The sequence below is a fragment of the Dreissena polymorpha genome, chromosome 15 (genome assembly GCF_020536995.1).
Source record: "Dreissena polymorpha isolate Duluth1 chromosome 15, UMN_Dpol_1.0, whole genome shotgun sequence".
In the NCBI taxonomy this organism is placed as follows: domain Eukaryota; kingdom Metazoa; phylum Mollusca; class Bivalvia; order Myida; family Dreissenidae; genus Dreissena; species Dreissena polymorpha.
Genome location: NC_068369.1, coordinates 13,871,983 through 13,897,945, shown reverse-complemented (window position 1 = coordinate 13,897,945; position 25,963 = coordinate 13,871,983). Strand labels below are relative to the sequence as shown.

Here is a 25,963-nt window from a genome sequence, read left to right as displayed (position 1 = left end):
ACACACCCCAGACATCAACATAAAAACAAACAACTCACTCAAACCATAAAATCCATAAAGCACCTAAAAAGAATGTTGATAAATCATAAGTATTCCGAGAAATATATAAATGCATATGACGAACAGCTATATTAAACCGACTTCAACATCTAACCAGTCACACCAAAATGAAAATATTAAGTAATCGTACAATAAGAATGTCTTTAAAATTAAACGTTCATTACGAAAGACAACAAAAAATAATAACACTGAAATTTAAACATACCAATATTTCAATAAATATGCTGGAGGTACTATCTCCAGGAAGTGAGAGTCTCGAAAAACATGACACCCATAACTTAAAAAACCTCATTCAAACACAATATTAAGTAAAAAATGAGTCAAAATAATCAAGAAAACTTAGCTGCTTCAGACTTAAATGAAAATACACCCATCGTCTTTCCCAGTAAAGGAATCGGTTTGTGTTAAGATCCCATCTCACATGGACTAAAAACCGAACTGAAAATATACTAAAAATAGACTTTATAATTGCAAAATTATAAACATAAAAGCAATGTAACCAATTATTTAACCATACATTTGCTCATTAAGGGCGGGCGGGCGGGGTTATCACCCTTTCGTTTTCTTGTTCCATAACGTTTGCCTGTCAAATACACCCTCGAATGGCGACTCAATAGATGTGCAAATCATATATACCACAAAACGAAAAACTCGTGCGCTTTCGCGCTAAAACATGCACACAAAACCCGTGCATTATTCGCGCTAAACCATTACCATAATCTCTCTTCTAAATAACACGTAATAAACCATACTATACCGTATTTATCAAGCCGAGAATAATTTCATTTACTCATAGTTATGAGTAAATTTAGTATTCTCTATTCTCAAAATACTTTTAAAATCTCATCATCTTTATAACCCATATCATCATCATTATCATTATCATACAAATAATAAACCAAAGACAAAATAGGAGTGAGTGCTTGTATTTGACAGGACTTTCGAATAAAACAAAGAGAGAATACAAATAATATGAAACATAAAATGAATACCCAAATATTCTCCACCACGTTATATACCTCTCGAACTGTGTTTTAACTGAAAAGATACAATTACAAACATTTTTAAAATTAATAACAATAATTCAATCAAAATAGGCACACTATGGCCTTCAACAACGGTCAACTGACCACACAAGCCAACTGGCTTATCAACATCAGGCACACTCTGGCCTTTACAAACGGTCAAATGACCACACAAGCCAACTGGCTAATCAACATCAGGCACACTCTGGCCTTCACAAACGGTCAAATGACCACACAAGCCAAACGGCTAATCAACATCAGGCACACTCTGGCCTTCACAAACGGTCAAATGACCAATCGAATAATGCACAAGAGAATTAAACAGATATAATAAAACAATATTTACAAAATTAATGATAAACATTAAAACGGAAATAAAAAATATCATAATCATAATCCTTATAATAATAATAACATACTACATAAACCATACCTTTATGTTCTCCAATACTTAATATACCATTCGTACTGTCCAGTTACTGCACTGCAAAAAATAAACTTGCAAAGATTGTTAATTCCATGTGAACACACATCAGATCAACTTGCTTTAAAAAACGGTCAACTGACCATACAAGCCAACTGGCTTACCAAATGAGGCCAAATGGCCGTAAACAAATTGGTCCAATGACCACAAGGAACATACTCACAACACAAACACAGAACTTAATAATACTCAAAAGCATTTCCAAACCATTTATATAATAATGTAGTATAGTGTCTTTAAATGTGCTACGAACAACACATCATACATTTCAAATCACACATACATTAATAATGACTTTTCACAAATCTAAATTTAGCGACACCGATAATCTGTCTTTCAAAGAATCTTTAACATATCCGTCCTTAGTGGAAACACTTTTTCATCTACCATGTCCTTGCCAAAGTCTATCCACAGTCTTATTATTGGCACTTATAGATGCTCCACCAGCACGAAAAGAATGAAGTCCATATTTAGAAGAAACATAACCCAATAGACTGAACTTCTTCTTAAAACTATCATTTATAGTAGAATAACTAATATGCTTATTATTAGAAATCAATTTGAAACAGTGTTTAACATTACACAAATAAACTGGTCTAAACACATAATCAGTAGATGAACATGCAGTATCTGCAACACACAAATACTTTTCAAACAATTTCACAGGACATGTGTCTGTATTACTTTTTGCAATCAGAACAGTATTACCCTCTCTTAAAATGTCCGTTTTTGACTTTTCAACTTTAATCACAATGCGTATCTAAAAATACAACATCTGATCTTTTAACATACAAAATTTCACTTATCCTAAAAAACCAGCATAAGATAAGAAAAAGATTGTAACGTCTCTTAAATACCCCAAAGAACAATCGCTCTCAGAAACAAAAGTGTGATACAATTTCTGTAATATATCTAATGTAATAGGCTCTTTTTTAACTACCGGCTTTGCAATTCTCCGAATGCACCCAAATAAAATACATCATAATAATCCTAGTAATAATAACAACATACTACATAAACCATACCTTTATGTTCTTCAATACTTAATATACTATTCGAACTGTCCAGTTACTGCATTGCAAACAATAAACTTGCAAATATTGTTAATTCTATGAGACTTTCGTTCTAAGAAAGTTCGGTAACCTGACAACACAAGCCAACAGGCTTTCACACATCATATAGACTGGCTTTAAAAACGGTCAACTGACCATACAAGCCAACTGGCTTTCAAAATCAGGCCAATTGGCCTTAAACAACTTGGTCCAATGACCACAAGAGACATGCACACATACCAAACACATTTTACTAATGTTCTCACAATCAATACGTATGTTCTGCTCTTAAAATTAAAACTACCGACTTGACATTTGTTTTAAGGTTCAATTCACCAACACAGACATACTTTAAGCTACTGATCGAACCCTGGCTCAAATTTCCATGGCAATAGCATAAGCTCAATTGATATACTAGAACACCGTATTAATTTTGATTTACTAATTTGAAAACAACAAAATGCTTAACACACTCAAATATAAAGCTATAGGTACTTGGTCGTCTGCAAAACTCGTCAATTTTTGGAATTTTAACCCATCAAACAAATCTCAAAGAAAACCGGTATTGATGCAAAGTTGAATTTTCGGACTCTAAAAGGAATGCATGTACCATCTGAGAATAATCCCTGTTGCTGAACCGTTACTTGTTTTTGTTCAATTAAACGCAAAACCTAGAAACTCATTCATTTTTACGTGCTTAACCATAACCATACTCTCTTTCTCTTCTAAATAATATGTATAGACCAACATCATTCGGTATTTATCAAACCTAAAATAATTTCATTCACTCAAAATTCGTTAATGTAGTATTATCCATTCACAAAATACTGTCAACTATTCCTCCTCCTCATCAATAACGTTAGCATCATCATCAACATTTATAACATCATCATCAATAAAATCACCATTATTAATCTTAACAAGTTATTTTCTAACACATAATTACACAAAAAAACAAATTATACCTTTCAAGCTGCCCTCTTACTATAATGTTACACTATTCATTATTTATTCTTCGAACTGTCCAGCTTCTGAAAAAATAAACTTCGCAAACATGTGTAAATGCAATTTCAACATGTGTTTTGAGACATTTTAGTGAACTGACACGCAAGCAAACTGGCTAATACGCATCTGAAAAAATCTGCTTTCAACAAACTGTCAACGGACAACCCGAGCCAACGGGTTAATTTACATAAGCCAATCTGGCCCTTAATAACATACATTTAATGTTCTCCAATATATATAATATCCTTCGAACAGTACAATCTTAACATTAAATACAAACAAAAATGTAAATGTAAACGCACTTTTTAACAAGTTTGGTTAACAAACTACACGCGCTAACTGGGTTTATCCACATCTGGTCAACTGGCTTTCACCAAAACGATAAGCAAATTACACATGTTAACTGGCATTCAAAAAACGGCCAAACACCATAAAAGCAAAATGTCTACACATCAAGCCAAAAAGCCACCAAACAAGAACAAAAACTATCACGAAAACAAAATGACTTATATTGCAAATAAATCCGGTCTACTTTTGTTATCATTACAGTACCTAATCTTTAAAAATGCATTTAACTATGACGAAACTAAATTTAACAAAACCGATAAATGCCTTTCATCTAAGTTTAAAACAACAGTCTTATTGTCAACGCTCTTTTCAAACCAAATTTATACCACAGTTTATCCAAAATATCGTTAATTAATTAGCACATATGCATGCACCATTATTGACACCAACCTTGCAGGGAAAACTTAACGTCTTAAATTATTATGAAAAATATAATAACTCTTAATGTTTTAATTCAATTTAGAGAAATGTTTTAATTGTATACAACAATAACATATAAACTGTTTATTCAATATCCAGCGAACGAGATGTAATATATGCAAAACAAAAACATGTTTCGAAAAAAGTTTACAAGACAAGTCTCTATAGCTGTTTCATAGATGAATAGAATATATATTTCCGTAATGTATCGATTTTTGATGTTACATTCTTAATTCACAATTGGAATACCTGAATAGTTTAAAGATATGTTCGCATACATTTTCATCCGCTCATTATCATACCACGTCATATATCGCACACAACCATCGTGCTGAATTATAAGGAAAACGGCAGTTAATTGTTATTAATCGTTTGTTGAATTATACGTTTGGAACTAATTCACAAACTTGTAACACATGTATTACCATATAAGGTTTTATATCTTAAAAACAATAAAAATAAAGCAAGGTGTTCGTAAAAACATGAGGGAGAGTGATCTAACTCTGCTATCAAAACAACCTGGAGTGACACCCTATGTGGCCTTACCTATATATAATCCTACCAGACCATTACATTTGCGACCTCTTTTTGAACTTAAATAGTTTCATTTTTACCCAATAATCAAATCAATTGATGTATCTGAATAGTTGGAACTAAACAAAAACAACAGCACAAATAAAGATATGGAGCATGTTATTGAATATACTTATCATAAAAGTTAACAAGGAACACAACCTGTGTTAATTTCAATCGGAATGTTGTTGCCAGTGTTATAACAATAAACAGAACCAACAAGTCTGACCTTTGTTCGAAGTTGCAGCTCACCATTCCGCTTCTAGCAGAGAATCAGTCCTCTCATGGAAAATCTCCTTCCGAATACCATGTATTTCGCAAATGAACGCCTAAACTACATTATCACTCTTTCGTTTTCTTGTTCCATAACGTTTGCCTGTCAAATACACCCTCGAATGGCGACTCAATAGATGTGCAAATCATATATACCCCAAAACGAAAAACTCGTGCGCTTTCGCGCTAAAACATGCACACAAAACCCGTGCATTATTCGCGCTAAACCATTACCATAATCTTTCTTCTAAATAACACGTAATAAACCATACTATACCGTTTTTATCAAACCGAGAATAATTTCATTTATTTCATCAACATACTTATTTTCTTTCAATAAATTTCATACGTACTTGCACGAATGTTGTCTTTGTTAATTAAAAAAACACGTTAATAAACAATGTTTTATACAATTACTGTCGTAGGATTATATGTTATCATTACAACTCATATTGTTATTTGAACAAATAGGCGTTTATAAGCACTGTTTAACACAGCGATTTTCGTAGTATTATATGTTATTATTAGAATTCATATTGTTGCTTTGAAACATGACTACGGATATTGACAGTTATAATGTACTTATGATTTGGAATTCGAAAAATCGCCAAACAAAATATTATTTGCATTTCGCATTGAGTTTCTTCCCTCTTATAGACAAGTATATTGTTAGTAGACTGAAACATCCGATATGTTAAATAATCACTTCTTTACACTCTTTTAAGCAAAGCATTTGAATGATAGTCAACTTGCTGTCAATTAATTAATTATATTAATACTTAGCTGAGAATACAAGTAGTTATATCCCCCTTCAATTAAATTGCGTTGGTAGTAAATATAATATTTTGTTTGCAGGTAAATACAATTAAACACAAAAAACTACGATTATCATAATATAAACAATAAGAAACATTATCTGCGCCAGTAAGAGAGAAGTATGTTTATCATGTGGTCCTTCATATATGTCATTGCAATTTACTGGACACGACCGACAAATACAAAAAAACAACACACACAAAACAACTGCATTAGATCAGTTGAACAATCTTTGCATTGCGCTCTCTCTTAATTCTATTTCCAAATGTAGCTCTGGTCCAGACCCCGTCGCCGACCATAACGCATCGACCGGCAGCGGACGTACACTGATACGTCTGTGACAGAAGCGCCGTCGGCAGCGTCTGCAATGACAGCAAGAACAAGCTCACGCCAGTAAAGTATTACTCATGGTGGTGCTTAAAAAACAAAATTACTCAGAAGGTCGATTAAACGAAAAAAGTTGTTTTAAACAAGTATTGCTCTTTTATCAACTTGCTAAATAAATACTTTTTGTTCACACTTCCTTTCGCTTAAAATATCGATATTTAAATGAAACAGGGAAAATACGGAACAAATAAACGCCATCTAAATGTGTCCACTTATATTTGTGTCGCATAATGACAACTCGTTTCGGTATTATTTTTTTCGTTATTGAAATTACCTTTTATTTCAATGTTTATATCCAAATCATATTGGGGCTATTTCCGCAATGAATATGTGATTGAAATATGCTTCCATTTAGTTTCCATTTAGCGACCACGGTAATAGCTATCGAAAAGTAATCCCTATACTTATATCAAAAGCTATCCCTGAATCAGGTCTTTTTAAAACTGTTTTGGTCTCAAAAAGGGACCCCTATTTCAGCTCCCAAACAGCTATCCCTCTATGTTGCCATCAATAGATTCTTGTATTTTGTCTTATACAGCGACATGGCTGTCGGCCCATGGTCCTATAGTATGACCGGTCCGATAAAGCGATCCGCGAATAACGTAATGCTAAGACTCGCATTTTTTGCTTTTGTGTTCAGGTAAAAACAATTACGTTGCGTTGTTTATATATTGGCCGCCTAGTTATCATGGTGTTTTGGGCTCGACCACCACTTTTGGAGCGTTCTCAATATTTCCTCCAATGACACCAATTAAGTACTGGTTCATCTAAGTAAACAAACTCGAAAGTATCTCAATATACCTAAGGTTTTAGATACAATCGAGCTAAATTAATTATTTTTTTTATTAATTTCAATTTACAACTTTAATTGTGTACTTGTTTACAAGTCTTAACTTTGACAAGGTCTCTTCCATCTTGTTGCCTTCAAACTTAATTGTTTAATTGCTTACATGTCTAAACTTTGACAATGTCTTTTCATGTTTTTACCTTAAAACTTAATTATATAATTGTTTACAGGTATAAACGTTGACAAGGTCCCTTTCATCTATTTTTCCCTTCAAAGTTAATTTTATTATGGTTTACAGGTCTAAACTTTGACAAGGTCTCTTTCATATATTTGCCTTCAAATTTATTGTATAATTGTTTAAAGGCCTTAACTTTAACAAGGTCTCCTTCATCTATTTGCCTTCAAAGTTAATTGTATGATTATTTACAGGTCTAAATTTTGACGAGGTATCTTTCATTTGTCAACTGTTGCAGGAATCAGTCGGGGTTGCAGCCTCATGACCTATATGAAAGCGGTATGCACGATTGGGTCCACGTGTTAATGTTACACCGACAGGTGTAACGCCGGCGGAATTCAGTCGTTTACTATTATGGCAACAATTACCAAGTTTTCTCTGACTGTGATACTGTTCTTGACTATCTGTACTGTTTGATATCTATATGGCTCTTATACTTCGGTAGAGTAGATGATGACAAACTATTCAACTATTGTATTTACTATGGTAGTAACGGCTGGTGGTAGTACTGGCTAATTCGATATGACGACGGACGTTATATTTTTTTACATAATAACAAATGAACTCAAAAATGAAATTCAATGTACGCAAACTTATACAATTGCAAACTGAGATATGTATGCGTGTTGTTTGTGAACGCAATCGTTAATGCAATCATGTATTATTTATGATTTTTTTCTGTATATTAATGACGTTTGGTGTGTGTTATATAAACAGATGCTGACAAGGGCACTCATTAACATTTTGCAATAATATAATATAATAATTGTAATATGTTTATGTATACTTATATATAGCATGTCGTCTCTCCGCAAGAAGTTTCATTTTCACTGTATAATTTACATAAATATCAGAGTACGAGGAAATTGATAAGAAAACAAAGGGTAACGCGGTGAAAGTTTAATGATTAAATGTGCAACATTGTATTTTTATGAGTTCTAAAATATTCGGCATCATTGTCCAATCCAGGTTTTTTATGAATTGTACGTATATACGTATGGTAGAAGACGGCTGCCTTGCATGATCATGTATTTCTACAAATCAACATATTCTATGTATAATTCAAAGGAATATATTAACGTACACAGAAGGGAGAAAAAAGTGTTTTTGATACAATACACAAAACATTTAAATCATTCATATAATGTCATAGACTGTAGGATTATTTCAGGACATACGTGTAATACATCTTGATGAAATACTGCGATCAGCACGTATCTGTAACACGTTCTCATATGGTGTTTAGCCATGTTAGCCTGAAAACATTTTACAACAACAAGAGTAAATATTCCCTTCGACCGGTCGTAGTCAATTAAAAAATACTTTATATGTGTTTATGTAAGTGTCACAAATTGCCTTGTGACCGTAATGATATACACGGTTAAGTTATGAACAATTCGTATACTAGTTGTTGTAATTTTGTGAAACACATATGGTTCAATTGCGATTTGGGCAACTAGTTGGAGTCGTAACTCACGCACGCAATTGTGTACAGGTTGACGAAATCAACGCTAGACCTACATCACTGGTCATCGGTTTAATTGCGGTAGAGCAAATATGGTTGAGGTGCAAACCGGCGATTCGTGTATTGTGAAACATTATAATAATAAAAAAACGTCTTGCTTAAGTAAACATAAAAAAAACACATTTCCGTATTCGAAAAAGAGATATCATAGCACAAATCAATGTGAACAAACATAATATTAAACTTCTGCTTAGTTTCGGGACTCCTGCCTGCATCGTTTACAAGGAGTTTAAAGATCGTCTTAATGAAATTCGGCGAGCTTCATTATATATTACTACTCCGATAAATAGATAGCCTGTTCCCAAATAGTCACATTTCATATCAGTCTATAATTTTTTTTTCTCCATCCGATATAAAACTTAATTGCGCCATTACAAGGTTAAATTAAGCTTTGAAGATTTCGAGTTCGGTATGTCTGGTGTCATATCGAAATGACAAACGTAAAAGGGTTATCAGTGTAACGGTACGAACATGCAGCATGTAAACCTGAATTAGCTTTGATCAGAAATCTGTAGATAACGTTATCGTGCTAGAGTTGAGGACATTGATAAATAATCGGATTTGTGTCTCTTTAAATTGAATAAATAAGTGCAAGGGAGATGAGTCCGAATTGAAAAATATTGAATAATAGTTATTGTCATATTGATAATTTTGGGGGAGTGTTACGAAGGTTTGATGATTGCAAAAGCATCCAATTCCTTGTAAAATTAAAATGTCAAACGCATGAGACTGGATGTATATCGTTATAAATTGAATCAACGAAAGGACGTAAACACTATTAGACAAGTTTAAGTGCAATATAATACTTAAACAATGAAGACTAATCTCGTAGCAAGTTTAACATATGTCATCTGCCTTGTGGCAGCTACAGGTGAGTTCTAATGTGTAACATGTCTTTTATAACGATGATCTGAATTCACACTGCATTTACAGTCACAGTGTGACGCCACTATTTTTTATTAGTTTCTTTGACTTAACTTCATATGGATTACCCAATCTAAATTTAAGCGTTAACACAAGTAGCTATCCAAATTAAAGTATCTTTAAGCGTTTAAAAGCTTTATCATTTTTGAATTTCAAATTATTTCAACTCCTATTTGTAACGATGTGTTCATGTATATAACAACTATATGTACATGTATGTATAAGCAGGATTGTTTTCAATATGTTATTGAACACTTTCGTAGTTTAAGATACAGTAAAACCTCATATGCCTATAAGGGTTTCATGTTGTAATTGAAACTATAATACTTACAGAGATGGTTGCTGTGTACCATAGACTGTCTATGACTAAATGTATAGAAGATCAACTTTGGGGATCATACTTTATTTAAAAATTATAATTTTAAGAGACCATATTATTATGTTATTTACAAGCACATACAATTACTGACATTATTTATGTTCACTGAAATTAAATATTTAATTATCTATTTGATTTTTAAAAGTTTATCTAATATAATAAATATTTTTAAGGATACATTTTGAATTCATTTTTAGTGATGTTTATGGTAATTGCTACATTTATTTCATTTTATCAAACTATTTTTAAAATTAATATATTACAAACACAAGTATAGTTTATGTAACAATTTAACAATCCTTTCACAAATTGTGGCATGTATTGAAGTTTGAAATTAAAGGTGCTGTCAACCAGATTGACGAAAAAAGAAAAGTTCTAAAATACCGTATTTTTTTAACAATTATTAGTTACTATTGATTAAAATATCACGACTGGTTTATCACATTACTTGAAAAAAAAGTTGTTAAGTTCTCATATTTTCAGTGTATTCGGTTATAAAATTTTACTGAGAATGTCTACCAGGTAACTACAGTTAACTATAAATAACGCAAGTAGATTGGTCATAATCGTCAAGTGGTAAACTCAGGAATGCAAATTGCGCATGCGTAGTGAATTGTATATATTTTATATATAAAATGATCAATCTACTTGCGTAATTTATAGTGTGTATATCGTTATGCCAAATATTTTCGCGATGTACTTTCGATTTCACATCGTGAAAATGTATTACCGAATATTCTGAAAATATGAAAACTTAACAACTTTTTTCAAGTAATGTAATATACCAGTCGTGATATTTTACTCAATATAAACTAATAATGGTAAAAAAATACGGTATTTAAGAACTTTTGTTTTTTTTCAATCTGGTTGACAGCCCCTTTAAGGACGTACGCGGCAGTTTAGTTTCACTCAAATTTGTTTTTATTGTAACACCGCTTGCGCAATATGTTTATGATTTTTCGGATAGTCGTTTAAAAACGGGATGTATGTAAAATAAGGGAATACTATCAAGAAATAAAGTATTATGAAGCAATAACAATTGATAAACAATATGTAGCCCCTAAGCTACAAAATACGAATCAACCATCATTCCTAAACAACACAGACCTTTTTATCGCGCAATTTTAACGGCGATCATGAACCTAGTTACGGAAAAAAATCGATACAAATTTACAGTTTAAAATCTTTGCGTCGCAAGTAATACTTGTTTAAAACGGATAGTTTTCCTTAGAATTAAGTAAATTGGTATTGAATCATCATATGTTTGAAACATGTCATCAAAATATATTTTATAACATATAAATTATAGTCAAAAGATTTATATACATTTAATGATATGCCTAAAAAATAAATCGAAGCACTTTAATCATTTGAATTTTTCAGACCATGGCTTAAGATATCCACTTCCGTTAAGTGTTGTTTGAGATACATAGAATACCTGATAAATAAAAATCGTTTATTTACGACGTCAGGACCATGTGCGGGTGGGGTTGCATCTTACCACACGTGCAAATGTATATGCGAATATTATTGATTTCTGTTCGCATATGTTTTCTCTTTGACCAATATGATTAGAAAAAAACATTTTGTTTACTTTTGGTTAGCAACTGATTAAAAGAAACATTGATACTGTTAAATGCTTCTTTCAATTTTTGTGACACGTTGAACTTCTTAAGACGCGACATGCAACCACGTGTAGCGTACGGGATATTGATATAAAGGCCCGTATTTTGGAATTGACAACACCATAAAGTGCATTTTCAGCTGTGATTAACTGTGTTGGAACTAAGCATTTATTGTTTGATTGCGAGTTTTATTTTGAATTGTATTTGTGAACAAACGAACCTAGTGCCAAGTTTGTTCTCGCTGTTTTCTTATTTTTTGATAACCAATGCATTTGTGCATGTTTTGATAAAATCTATTTGCGGAAAGGTATTCAAAGGCGAAAACGTATCAGTTATTGATATCCATTTGATGGTTGGAATCAAATGTTTATCATAGTCATAATAGATACACAGAGAATTACGTTATTTGCATCATTTTGCTCACTTTTGTGCTCAATTTATTCCTTTAAGGCATATTTGTGAGGTGAACCTGCACGTTGAAATATTCGTATTATTTAAGGCCCGATAATTAAAAAAACACCATTTACCAACGATTTTATTTAATTTTTATATCAGCAAAAGATGATTCTAACAAACTAACAGACTATCAAACATATTTTATGTGTCAAACATATAATGTAAACTTCCGCGCACGTCCTTCAAATGTTTTCAGTGCTTTACAAAACGCGAGTCAATGTAGATTAAAACATCAATATTAGTATCAGTATTATTACATTACAGTCAAAGTCTTATAGATCATTATAATTTCAAAAACTTATTATAGATAACGAAGTTCATGTAGGTTGCGAATGAGTGTTTAACATGTACGTCATAATTTCCTTCTGAAATATGCAAACATTTTTGTAGTATGTAAACGTTTTCATAAAAAATGCAATACTTGTGTTGAATAATGTTTTTATCGTACACGAACTGTAAACATAAACATGTTTTGCATACATATGTTCATAGCAATTTCAATAATCTATTACTGCTCATAAATATATTTATGCATACAAATGGAATGCCGTGAATTGGCCAAGTCTTGTCAAGAACTACAACTAATACCGTTGACATGCTCCTTTAAGTGTATTGTGTCCGTCTTTTTTTAAGTTGGATACATAATTAACCTAGCTTTAATTATCTCGATAGACATTATTAATAATGTGTGTTTTCATTAAGATTTAAAACTATATTTGCATTGGCAAACAGCAATATGATTAAGTCATTGCCAAGAATTACAATTAAATAACGTTGACACGCCGATATGCCCCTATTAACCTACTTTTACTGTTCTTTCTTCACATAATGTGTGGTTTCATTTACATTTTAATATAAGTTTTCATTGGAATACAGCAATAAATGTTCTAGTAAGCGTTTTGACCTGAAGTTTTTTTTTATAGTAGTTTACTACATCCAGTAAAACTGAAGTTGTGAACATACTACCCCGGTGGCCTTTTTTTCTTTTGATATTTTTATTAAGTTATACCTCATAAAACATTTGATTACATTTGGACAAAATCTAGGTATGTGAAGGCATGTAAAGATAAAAAAATCGTGTTCATTTTATTAATATTTATATGTGAAATTCTGTTGTTGTTTTTTTAATTAATATTAAAAACGACCCAGTCGATTCATGTTGTTTTTTAAATGACATTGCCAAATTACATCAGTATGAGATGTTTTGAGAGTAATAGAGGTTGTTTTCATCAGTTTTCTCTTTAATTTACTTAAGTGTTTATGTTATTATCATATTTGTAAAATTGCCTATGCTGAATTAGGCTTGTTGTTCAAGTAAGAATAAAAAATTAACAACACTGGTAACCCATCATTTTTATTTTACTTTTCTATCCATAACAGATGGTTCTAGCTAAATACCAAAAATTATCAAATTCTACGTATAACAAATTTTCATTAAAACTGCAGCATACGCCCTTAAATGCTTTATATTGATAAATGTTAACATGGATCTCAAAAGCTCCAGTAAAAAAAAACTAGAATAAAATTAAAGAAAGAAAAAGAAAGTAACCCTCAACTGGGCTCGAACCACTGACCCTTGGAGCACTGGAGTAAAAGTCTATCGATTAGAGCACTCGTCCATCCTTGCTCATACAATCGGTGATGTATTTTATATTTTATATAAGCCATCCTCGTAGTATCACAAAATATAACGACAACAACAGAGGTCTCCAAATTATTAAATCGTTTCGCGTTCCAACGCTTTATAATTTCAGATTTTTAAATTGTCAAAAGATGCATATCATGGATGTTGTAGAGCATGGTAAATGTTCCGTATTACTGTTTCCTCACAAATATCATGATTACAACGAAAATTTGAGAATCGGAAACAATGTTTTCTTTCCAAAACGTGAAAAGGCCCCTTTAAGTTTACGATTCTCCAATTAAATATTGCTTGTTAAATACTGTCATTCAATTTATATATGTACATGTTGAATGTATACACCTAGCGCTTCTAAGTTTGTATGCAGTTTCTTAACTAAATTAGTGCGTTCTAAATTCGGAAACGTCATCGATTATATTAAATACTAAATGGCATATTTCAAACTATACACAATTTATTCATGCTGGTAATGTACTTCGGCTAATATTTACGTTCAATGAATAGCGTATGCATATATATTAAGTTAATGCGTGGCGTTACAAAATAAGTGCTCAATCAGATTGATCAACAAAGAAGTATCTGTTTAATCCCGGAGAGCTATACAGCCTTGAAACATTACGTGCTGGACATCTCTTTTATGCACAATATACATCATATTCACGAACATTAAAACAATTGTGCACATGACATTTTGGTAACACATGCAGTTCACTGTTTGTTTGAGAAAAAATTATAAATTTGTTTTAAGTAAACATGGTCGAAACAAAAATAAAAAAGAAATATTGGCTTAGTATATAGATTATCTTTGCAACTGCTGAACCCATTTATGCCTTGTTGACTCTCCCATCCTTCTAAATTGGATCAATTTATTTCCAAAATTAGGGATGTCTAGTATATTAATTTCTATATTTAGTTTATTTTCTTTTTGAAATTCCTTCAATCAAACAGCGCAGACCCTGATGAGACGCCGCATCATGCGGTGTATCATCTAGGTCTACGCTGTTTGCCAAGGCCTTTTTTTCTAGACGCTAGGCATAAATGGGTTAACACAATGCAAATAAATGTTGGTTAAATCATTACACCTCATGTTATCCTTACGATTTATGATTGCTGCACTGATTGATGCACTTATTGATGCACTCATCATCTCATCTCATCTTCGCCTGTGGTCCCATCTGGGACATAGGCCGCCAACCAGCTTCCTCCAGGCGTCTCGGATCTGGGCGAGTCTCTCAAGCTGCCCCCATTTTTGGCCCATCTGCTTAGCATCTGCATCCAGGTCACGGCGCCAGGTGTTTCTAGGCCGCCCTCTCTTCCTTTTCCCTTGGGGGTCCCATGTGAGTGATTGCCTTGTCGTATTGGATGCAAGCTTGCGAAAGGTGTGGCCTATCCACCTCCAACTTCTCTGAAGGATGTCTTCTTCAACTGGCTGCTGGTTTGTTCTTCTCCATAATTCTTCGTCGGAGATCTTGTCTGGCAAGCGGATCTTGAGGATCTTCCTGAGGCAGGTGTTGATGAAGACCTGTATTTTCTTTATGGTGGTGACAGTGGTTCTCCAGGTCTCTGCTCCATAGAGGAGTAGCGGCTTCACGATGGTATTGAAGAGCCTAATCTTGGTAGTGATGCCAATAACGCTGGATCCCCAGATGTTCTTCAGCTGATGGAAGGCTGCTCGTGCTTTACCGATGCGGTTTCTGACTTCTGCATCCGTTCCTCCCTGGTTGTCCACAATGCTGCTGAGATAGGTGAAGCTGTCCACCCCCTCCAGCGCCTCGCCTTGGACTGTGATGGGTGTGTTGTTTGATGCGTTGGTCCTGAACACCTTGCTTTTCGCTTTGTTGATGGTGAGGCCCAGTCTAGCTGAGTTGTCCGCTACCATATTTGTCTTTTCCTGCATCTGTTATTGGGTGTGGGAGAGAAGAGCCCAATCATCGGCAAAGTCAAGGTCTCCCAACTGTTCCCAGAGTGTCCACTGAATTCCATTCCGCTTCTGCTCCGTTGATGTCTTCATTACCCAGCCTATGGCCAGCAGGAACAGGAAAGGTGAGAGTAAACAGCCTTGCCTCACACCAGTTCTCACCTCAAAGGCATCCGTGAGCTGTCTGCCGTGAACAATTCTGCAGGTCATTCCCTCATAAGACTTCCTGATGATGTTGGTGATCTTTCCTGGCACTCCGTAGTGTCTCAGAAGTCTCCAGAGGGACTCCCGGTCAACGCTGTCGAACGCCTTTTCATAGTCAATAAAGTTGACATACAACGGCGAATTCCACTCCAGGGATTGTTCCAGAATGATGCGCAGGATTGCGATCTGATCCGTGCACGATCTCTCCTTTCGGAAGTCTGCTTGTTGGTCACGGAGATGCGGGTCTACTGCGTCTTTCATTCGGTTTAGTAGGATGCGAGTAAACACCTTTCCTGGGATGGACAACAGCGTGATTTCTCGGTAGTTGGAGCAGGAACTGAGGTCGCTTTTCTTGGGAAGCTTGGTGAGGTAACCCTCTTTCCACTCTGTTGGGATTTCTTCTTCTTCCCATATCTTGCTGAAGAGCGGGTGTAGTATTTCCATACTGGTCTCCACGTCAGCCTTAAGCGCTTCTGCCGGTATGCTGTCAGGTCCTGCAGATTTGCCGTTCTTCAATTGTTTGATGGTGCTCCTGATCTCTTCCTTTGTGGGAGTGCAGCATTTGATTGGCAGATCGCTTGTAGCTGGCAGAATCTCCAGTGGGTTAACAGGGGCAGGCCTGTTGAGTAGCTCCTGGAAGTGCTCAATCCACCTCTTCTTCTGCCCTTCATCATCTGGTATTACTCCTCCATTTTTGTCCTTTACTGGCCTCTCTGGCTGCTTGGCAAACTTTCCTGCTAATCTCTTAGTGATGGAGTACAGATCTTTAGTTCTGTTTTGATAGGCTGCCTCTTCCGCCTTTGTTGCAAGCGTCTCTAGGTAGTTCCTCTTGTCTTCTCTGATACTTCGCTTGACGCTCCTATTTGCTTCGGTGTACTCTTCTTGTGCTTTCACTTTTGCGGCGCGTGTTCTGCTGTTGTTTACACGTGCCTTCTTTTCGCGTCTTTCCTCAACTTTCTAAAGCGTCTTTGCTTTCATCCACTCCTTGTGGGTTTAAGACTTGGGGCCCAGTACTTCTTGGCATGTTGAAGTCACTGCTTCTTTCACGTTCTGCCACTTCTGCTCTATCGTCCCTTCTTCAAGCAGCTCCTCTAGGACCTGGAACTTGTTGGATAGAGTGACCTTGAACTCTCCTGCTTCCATGTGTCTTTCAGAGTGGCAGTGTTGTACCGTTGGCGTTGGTTGGGCCCCCCTGTCCAACTCTTCTTCAGCTTTAGTTTCAATCGGGCGACAATGAGATGATGGTCCGAAGCCACGTCTGCTCCACGCTTGACACGTACATCCTGAAGAGATCGACGAAAACTCCTTGCGATGCACAAGTGGTCAATCTGGTTCTCCGTTGACAGGTCTGGTGACATCCAAGTTTCCTTGTGTATCCTTCTGTGTTGGAAAACACTTCCTCCGACGACCAGGTTACTTGTGGCGCACAGGTCGGCGAATCTCTCCCCGTTGTCGTTCATCTCGCCTAACCCTTGCTTTCCCATGATCTCTTCATATCCTTAGAATAATGATGTTTCTCTTTGGTCTGTCTTGTATGATGGTTGACAGTCTATTGTAGAAGTTGTCCTTCTCATCCTCTGTACTGTCGTTTGTTGGGGCGTAGCACTGGATTATGTCCATGTTGATCCTCTTCTTCTTTGTAAGGAAAGAGACCGTCATCATCCGAGGTCCGTGTGCCTCCCACCCGATGAGCGCTCTCTGTGCCGACTTGGAAAGCATAAGGGCTACTCCCTGGGTGTGTGCTGCATCCTCCTGCTCATGCCCCGAGAACAACAGTAACTCACCGGAAGTCAGTCGCTTCTGCCCAGAACCAGTCCATGTTGATTCACTGATCCCTAGGATGGTGAGGTTGAACTTCCTCATCTCTGCGGCCACCTGTGCTGTCTTCCCGGTCTCATACATGGTTCGGACATTCCATGTACCGGTGGTGGTAGTGGTCCTGGTGGAGATGATGGTCTTCGGCCTGATGGCTTCCAGTTGACACTGGCTTTCACCGTCCGGCGTCATACGTCCTCCAGCTGGAGGTCGACCTTCTCCCAGGTCCGTGATGTCTGTTGTTATTCTGTTTGGCGTTTCTGTAGCAATAAGGTTTCAACAGGGTAGGGTAGCTAGCCCTACGCCCAACCCTCCTCCTTTTTCAGCGCGGGCTTGGGACCGTCCTTGGCGGAGTATTGCTGCACTGATCTGAGATTTTTCAGCAGATAACAAAGTGCAAGCGTAACTGTTATCTGACTTGTGTCTGTCGGGTAGGTGATAATCGATAGCTACGCTTTTATCTTGCAACTCAATGGCTTCTACATCTTTTGTATCGTTTATAATTGTTGAGACATGTTCAACGGATTGAGTATTCACTGACAGTTACGCAGTACTTTTAAACATCTTCTAAAGGTCGGATGTACTGAACTAGTATCGGTAAGATGATGGTATGTCATTGTTTCGTCACGTTATTTACATATACAAATGGGTAAAGCAAAAAGACTGCCACTCTGAGTTCGCAAGTTAACTCTTGGAAATGTCGGCTCTTTCCCCACCCCCATATAACTCAAGCAGAGCATTTATTGGCGATAGTATATTAAGTACCATAAATGTAGTAGGACATGTTTACCCAATGTCAATAACGAGTATGTCAAATGAATATGAGTTCAGAAGTGTAGGTAACATCCATTTAAACACACACATATGTATGTGTTGTATCAATTAACGTCTTCTTACTCTAAATAACCTAGTCACCTTGTGCAATGAATACATGTTTTCATACAGAAGATACAGAAGAAATACAAGTTGGGTTACTGTACATATGATGTACGTATTTGAAAACATTAATACTGTTACCCATGAAACAGATTGATAATACCAGTTAACTCGTTGATATTCATAACCTCTAGGACGAATCTGGTAATTTAAATTCATTGTGGGTTTGCTCATATTTAAACGACATTTTGGCAGCTATTTCTGCACTTTATGCACTTCATATAATTAAGTGACATTGGATTGTATAATTTGGGTTCCAACAATGTATTAACAATGATATAGTGACAACGGAATATTTACCGCGCGTTTAGACGATGTCATTGGTATTGTTACAATTTGTATGGGGACACATATCGCAATGTTATTGTTTAAAATTATAACTCATGATACGCCCCAGTTAAAGGGCATTAGGGAGCAGTCTTGATGAAAAAAAACAAGTAGTCAGGAAAGTCGCACACTGTTCCTGCAGGAGGTCAGATATTTTGAAGTACTTCCCGATATCCCGATAAGCAATAGCATCCAATGGATCAGCAAAGAGCCTGGAGCACAAAAGATCTTCCGGATAGAAAATTTAGCTGGCATTCGATACTGCAGTACCAACCTCTCCATTTACACTTCGTGTTGAGATAAGTATGTGTCATATTGAAAGATTTGTGAAGATCCGGGCTGTCCACGGCGCAGTGCGGTTACTCAAGGACGCTAGAGATTGTTAAGTGACATACTAAAGAAAGAGTAAGGGGAGAGCATTATCACAAATAACTAGGACAAGAGATTATAATCTTTGTATTGGACCGACATAAAGCCAATACATGTATAGCAAGACTGAAAACATACTGCATGATGCAAGAACAATAGGAAAAAAGCCCAATGTCGAAAAAACTTCCCAGACGTGATTTAAACAAGACTCACCTCCAGAAGTTGTCATCTTTTCAACAGCCCCAATGAGATGGTATTATGGAAACTTACGGCCATTTGGTAAGACCGTCCAGAACAATCACATGCAAGGAAAATGTCAAAGTACCGTGATCTGGAAAGATATAAGCTAGGAGAATGGGTACTGCGTCTGAATTGCCCTTGTTTATAGCGGCATGAAGTTGCTTCCCTGCACGAAAAGCACTAGCAGCGCCCGGCATCGAAGGTAATGCCATGATAACTTCAATCCAGGCTCTTATCACTGAATAAAAAAAGCGTCCAGTCGGCTCGTTGTCATATCGAGCCAAACTGAAAGCAACTGCAAACAAACAAAGCGTTAATAACACTTATTGGCAACGCTATCAAGAGGGTGTCTCAAGATAAAGAACAAAGCACGTGATCACTTTAGAGAACTCGGCTGAGGATGTACGTTAGCAGCAGCATACACTGCATTACTCAACACATTTTATACGAGTTTCAAAAAGATTCAATCTGATATGAAAAACATTGTATTTGAAAACAAAGTAAAAAGCAATTAAACACAAAAGGTCCCAAACACAACAACAACAACAACATTACGGCTGTATGTTTATCAATAGTTCAATATCATAATAGTGCCCATAAATTTGAACTATTAGTAAATCACTATTTTGGAAATTTCTTCTAAAAATAAACCAGGAATTGTCTATATAAAAAAGAAATACTTGTTGTTTGGCCATTATCACCTAGTTGATTCAAATAGCTTATGGAAAAAAAAGAACAAAAGGGTGTCATTATGTGTTATGATTCAATTTAGTAACGTTTACTAACGACGGCAAAATCAACCACAATACGAATTCTTGTTTTTTTACCGCTATATGTTACTATTTATTGTATCAAAGGCAACTGTGTGTGTTGCGTGTTTGTTTTTGCTAGTGAATTCTCAAGACTGTCCCATGTACTGGGTGTCTCAATGAGAAAACGCACACGCGAGATTGCTACAATTTCCATGTCGGTTATTTGTTTGTGAATAGAACCAAACAATTTGAATGCGTGTATTATATTCAGAATATGATAAACCATTTAAAAATATGATGTTTTATTTAACATGACATTATTTGTCCCCTATTAATTTAGTCTAATGCATCGGATAACAACTCTTCGTATAATCCTTAGCTTTAAATGATTGTATACTAATTCATACGTTAATTCAATCGGATTTTAGACTTTACGTTTACTGTTGATGTTCTTTGACAATGTAATTAACGCAAAATATTAAGCATATGCGGAAGCGTGGACATATCAAATGAAGGGACCAGTCTATTTAGTGATCATATAAAACGCTCTATATTCATACTTAAGGACTGAAAAGGATTCCACCCGTAAGACACGACAGGGTTACGTAACAATTGTTAGAATGGCAGGGACTTTAATAGTTTGTCTTGGTAAGGCATTATGATATTTTATTGTGTACATGTATGTGTTAAGTTCTGTTATCATATGATTCAGTTCTCTGAGACAGTGAATGCATCGAACTGGTATCAATATGATGAATTTAATGTTCACTACTTTACATGGAAAATAAAGTTAAATATACGCTTAGGCAATATTAAAACATCAAAGTTCACGTGCTTTTAAAGAACTTTACTTTCCGTATCAAAGAGAATTTGTATATAATTCACGCGTATACTCGCTGAAATGAAATTTTTACATTTACGTGTTGCGTTTTGGGCACCCGAAAATCACAGTTGATCAAAGGTAGTTTAAGAGACGAATGGAGAAATATACACCGTTGATCTGAGAGAATTGTCTTATCAATATAAAAATGATATGTTTATAACCAATTACATGTTTAACAAAAATTAATTATGACGCTTTCTTGTTGCAATAAAACACGTCAGTATAGGCTTTGTTTAGAAGCATCTTCTATTTACAAAATTATATTTTTTAAAGTGTGGAAGTGATACAAAAGACAGCACCGGTAATTCCATTTTGATGTACCCAACAGGTTGCCTTATATATATTTCATACATTTTCTCCAGAATATGGAAAGCATTAGTTAAGTCGGGTAAAGTTTGTATTAATTCTTTATTGCACGCGCTTTCTGTGCGATATACGTATTTCCAGAATCAATTGAAGATGTAAGATACGTCAACATGTAACCCCAAATAACAGCCACGCTTGTTTCCGAACAACTAATGCAAATCAAAGAATACGATTCTAATAAAATGACGTTATATCCATAAAACATTCATTTGCAAACAAGTGCACGATATAATAACAACGCAAAAAAACAACAGTAATAAAGCTAAATATATTGAATAACGAATAATAATCAAATAAATATTCATAGTATTATAATTATTTTGGCATTTGTCTCATGCAATAGATTTCAGTGAAATTGATACTTTCATTATTTTCGAAGCTATTTATATTATATTATCGTAAGTGGTTATCGACAATCTACCGAACAAACACATATTATATTTCTATTATGCGTTTCCACCGTTTGAAAAACAACAACATTTTTTTAGTGTAAAAGGGTTTTACTGGAAATATTTTAGGAAATACGTTATATAAATAATGTCACTCTACAAATTAGTGAATGATAAATAGATCTCTTATATTTTGCCTTCAGTAAAAGTACAGCTTAAAATGAATACACGCGTTTGTTAAAACATTTGCGGCGACGTGTATTTGCGAGCTAAATTATTTCAAAATTATTGAAACCCTGTGTTGGCCATATATTTCCCGCGCGTTTAGTTTTGAACTAAGTGCACATTATGAAATGTTAAAAATGTTTAATGAAAATCAACATTTTTTTAAAAAAGCTATTTCTTTATCGACTATATTTCTTTTCATACCGTAAAGTCGAAATTTGTTCTTTACCAATGTGAGACCTAGGATGTAAATTTAATATGAACCTGATAAGTTTATTTTGGGTGACCTGTAACTTGTTTTTTAACATTTGAGTTAAACCAGTGTACCAAACAGAGCAACTGAAGTCAAAGTGGCACTGAATTAAAGACATGACTAGAAGCCTTCTAGTATCTTCTAGTATATGTGGATAAAAATTCCTTTTTTCGATATAAAAACTTTAACTTTGCATTGGCCTTCTTGATGACTGACTCTGCCATAGAAGTAAAAGACAAATTTTGATCAATTGTAACCCCTAAATACTTGACTGATGATGTAGATGAAATTTAAATGATTACATAAAAATGTCACTTATCTAATTAAATACGCGTGCACATGTATTAATCATCAAAACACAACAAAATTTTGCTATATTTTTAAACAGCACAAGAAACCATTTGCGAAATGAAGGACCACACCTTCTCGTGCCCTACGGGCCAGGTGCTCTACATCACGAACGTGCTCTGGGGCCGCCTTCCACCGGCGCCATCAACGCTGTGCAACCCGTTCAACACGAGCGTCGTTGGCGCGAACTGTAAGGGCGGCCCGACGGCGCTCCAATACGTACAGAAGCTATGCGAGGGGCAGCCCACGTGCTTAGTGCAGAACGACTGGCAGCAGCTAGGTCCCGACCCCTGCACGGGCGTCCCCAAGTACCTGCAGGTCAGCTACATGTGCGCCGTTCCGACGACGACCACATTGACGACGCAGCCAATGAATAGCACAGTGCGTATGCGTAATAGTGTTCTCGTTGTTTAAAATCATAGTTATGGTGTGTAAATAAAACGATAACGATATTTATTTGTATTTCATGTCTCTAAAAAACAGACCACAACCGCAACCACCCCGACAACCACTGCGTCAACAACGCCAACAACCACCGTGATGATGACAACCAAAGTGCAGACAACCACAACTCCAACCACACCTCAACCAACCACCCCCGCGCCGACACCACAAGTGACTCAGCCCAATTTACCCCCAGGTATAGCACATGATTGAATGTAAGAAGTTACACAGTTGGGCATAACGAGGCTCTGTTTTGAATAATATCGCACGGAAATGTTTTATTTTGTTTTAAAGTACAATTAACATGAATTGTGTGCGTGTTCCCTATTAACTCAGTCAGTTAATTATCGATTGAAAACATGTCAACAAGGTAATGTTCATAAATTGGGAAAAATGTATTAATGCCGCATGTGTATGCGTGTATTTAGAATGCCGAGCATTAACTCATTTCGGCAATCTTACTATCGAATTGGCGCCAAATACGTCAACGGTAATTGTCAACACGACGGCAAGGTTTTCTTGTTCAACGGGAACAACGTTGATTGGTTACACATTAATCAAATGCATGCCAGATGGCAAATGGACTGGACCAGAGCCAAAATGTATTGCATGTAAGCGATAGTTTAACAAATATTCTGATGTTGTTCGCTGTTTAAAGATCGTAAAACTGAAACATATCGTTATCATGTTCCCGATGAATATTTTATGTTGTTTTAAATCATGTATATGCAATAATGTAAGTATATGATGTTATGTAGATTTGTATTGAAAACAAACAGAACATAAAGTATGAAAATGTATGCTTGACCTTAGCAATGTGCATTTATATCTTTTATGTAACATGTTATAGTTTTACTTCTTTAATCTGTTTATATAGTGTGTCCTGTTTCGTATAAAATTGTTAACATTTATGCATTTATTTTATTTAGTAAAATATGCTATTTGAAAACGTAATAACAGTGTTAAGATCAAAGTATAAACAAGAAAAATGCAATCAGTGTACTTTCTTTTTGGTTAGTGCAAACGACTGCAAAACACTGTTCGATCAATGTGGATACGAAACACAGAACTTGGAATGAAACTCAACCTGGGGCGATAGCTGTGGAAGATTGTCCAATTGGTAAAACAATGTACTCAATTATCACCTATATTCCAATACATACTGCTATTAATCTGAACTGTTGCTTACAATAAACAAGTCTTAGATACAAATCAAGTTAAACGTTTGATTATCTGTTTCGTTTTTGTTGCATTTGCTATACTTTTGTTACAATACAGGTTTGGAACATTGTAAATAATACAATAATGATCTTTTTTTCAATATTGTGGAATTTTACAAATGCAACATATTCAATGCATTGTTAAAATATAAAACACTTATGAAGGATATTCCGGGTTGGTAAGTCGGCAATGCAGCGAGGAAGGCAACTGGCTCAACCCTTTCTACAACTGCATATCAAAAATCGTTGCAGAATTAATTGCGACGGTAAGTGAACACGTTATATTATTAATGTCCACAGTCTGTACCTAGATAATCCTAACATAGTTCCTTCCCAAAAAGGCGAAGTTCGCAACCAGCTGTTGTTTTAGGATTTTTCATCACGTCTGTATTATCTTATTGCATAGCATTTCAACTGATTGAAATAAATAAACAACAACACTGATTAACGTCATATAGTGCTTACATATTCTTCCAGTCTAGTTTCATCCCTTTGTTGAGCGCTCGTTTTTGTTTTCTTTTTTTGTGTAGATTTAATATCAATATGTTCACTGGGACATCGTATTATGCAACGATTGGGGCATTGTTCTTCGTCAAAAGGAATAGCAATTCATTGACAAGCAAACTAGCCTGCATTTAAAAGTTTATTAATCCATTATAGTCATTCAGCACAAATATTGATCTCGTATGCAAAAACATAAAAGTCCGTTATACATAAAATAAATGCAACAAGGTCATACCGTCATAAGTTGGGACTTCGTTAGGTTCTTGGAACTTCGTAAGGATTACATATATCTTGGTACAGACCGAGATAACGTATTTGGGCTAAACGTTTGAGTTGAATTCATATTTAAAGTTTGTTTCATGTGATACCTTCATTGGAGTACTAAATGTTTAATTAAGTAATACATATGTAGATGTTGCGTGTTAACCAAACCCTTTCCTAGTCATGCTTTTTCAATACTGTCCTCAGATATTGTACATTACATTATTTTTACATTTAGAACGATCGCGTTTGACTTAAGCATGAATTTTCAAGCCAAGATACAATATGTGTCATGGTAATTTCCTAACGTAAATTGCAAAACAGTTTCAGACGTTGCGGTTTCACGGTACTTTCATGGAACAATACGTTAACTAGATATTTGTATTAGTGACTTTTCGAGAGAAAAACGTTTGCGACAAGCGGACCGTGTTGTGTTTTCTATGCAAGTTCTCACATGTCACGTGTTAAGGAAGGAGTCTGATACACGAGTTAA

At 35.3% G+C, this 25,963-nt stretch overlaps 1 protein-coding gene and 1 long non-coding RNA gene across 5 annotated transcripts in view; one reads left to right on the top strand and one right to left on the bottom strand.

Annotated features, from left to right (window-relative positions):
• Positions 1–970: 970 nt before the first annotated feature.
• Positions 971–2,181, bottom strand: LOC127859511 (uncharacterized). Its single transcript, XR_008039420.1, has 2 exons — positions 1,519–2,181; positions 971–1,098 (listed from the first exon to the last, which is right to left on the bottom strand). It is a non-coding gene; the product is annotated as an uncharacterized LOC127859511 (long non-coding RNA).
• Positions 2,182–9,607: 7,426 nt separating this feature from the next.
• LOC127859504 (adhesion G protein-coupled receptor L1-like) overlaps positions 9,608–25,963 on the top strand; it is a 53,098-nt gene continuing 36,742 nt past the window's right edge. For 2 of the 4 annotated variants that reach the window (XM_052396994.1, XM_052396995.1), the window contains exons 1-6: positions 9,608–9,861; positions 23,082–23,422; positions 23,525–23,681; positions 23,914–24,096; positions 24,504–24,605; positions 24,871–24,971. In XM_052396994.1, coding sequence (XP_052252954.1) covers positions 9,804–9,861; positions 23,082–23,422; positions 23,525–23,681; positions 23,914–24,096; positions 24,504–24,605; positions 24,871–24,971 — 942 coding nt within the window. In that variant the 5' untranslated portion in view covers positions 9,608–9,803. The remainder of the gene's footprint in view (positions 9,862–23,081; positions 23,423–23,524; positions 23,682–23,913; positions 24,097–24,503; positions 24,606–24,870; positions 24,972–25,963) is intronic. The other 2 variants (XM_052396993.1, XM_052396996.1) reach the window with 2 other exon arrangements.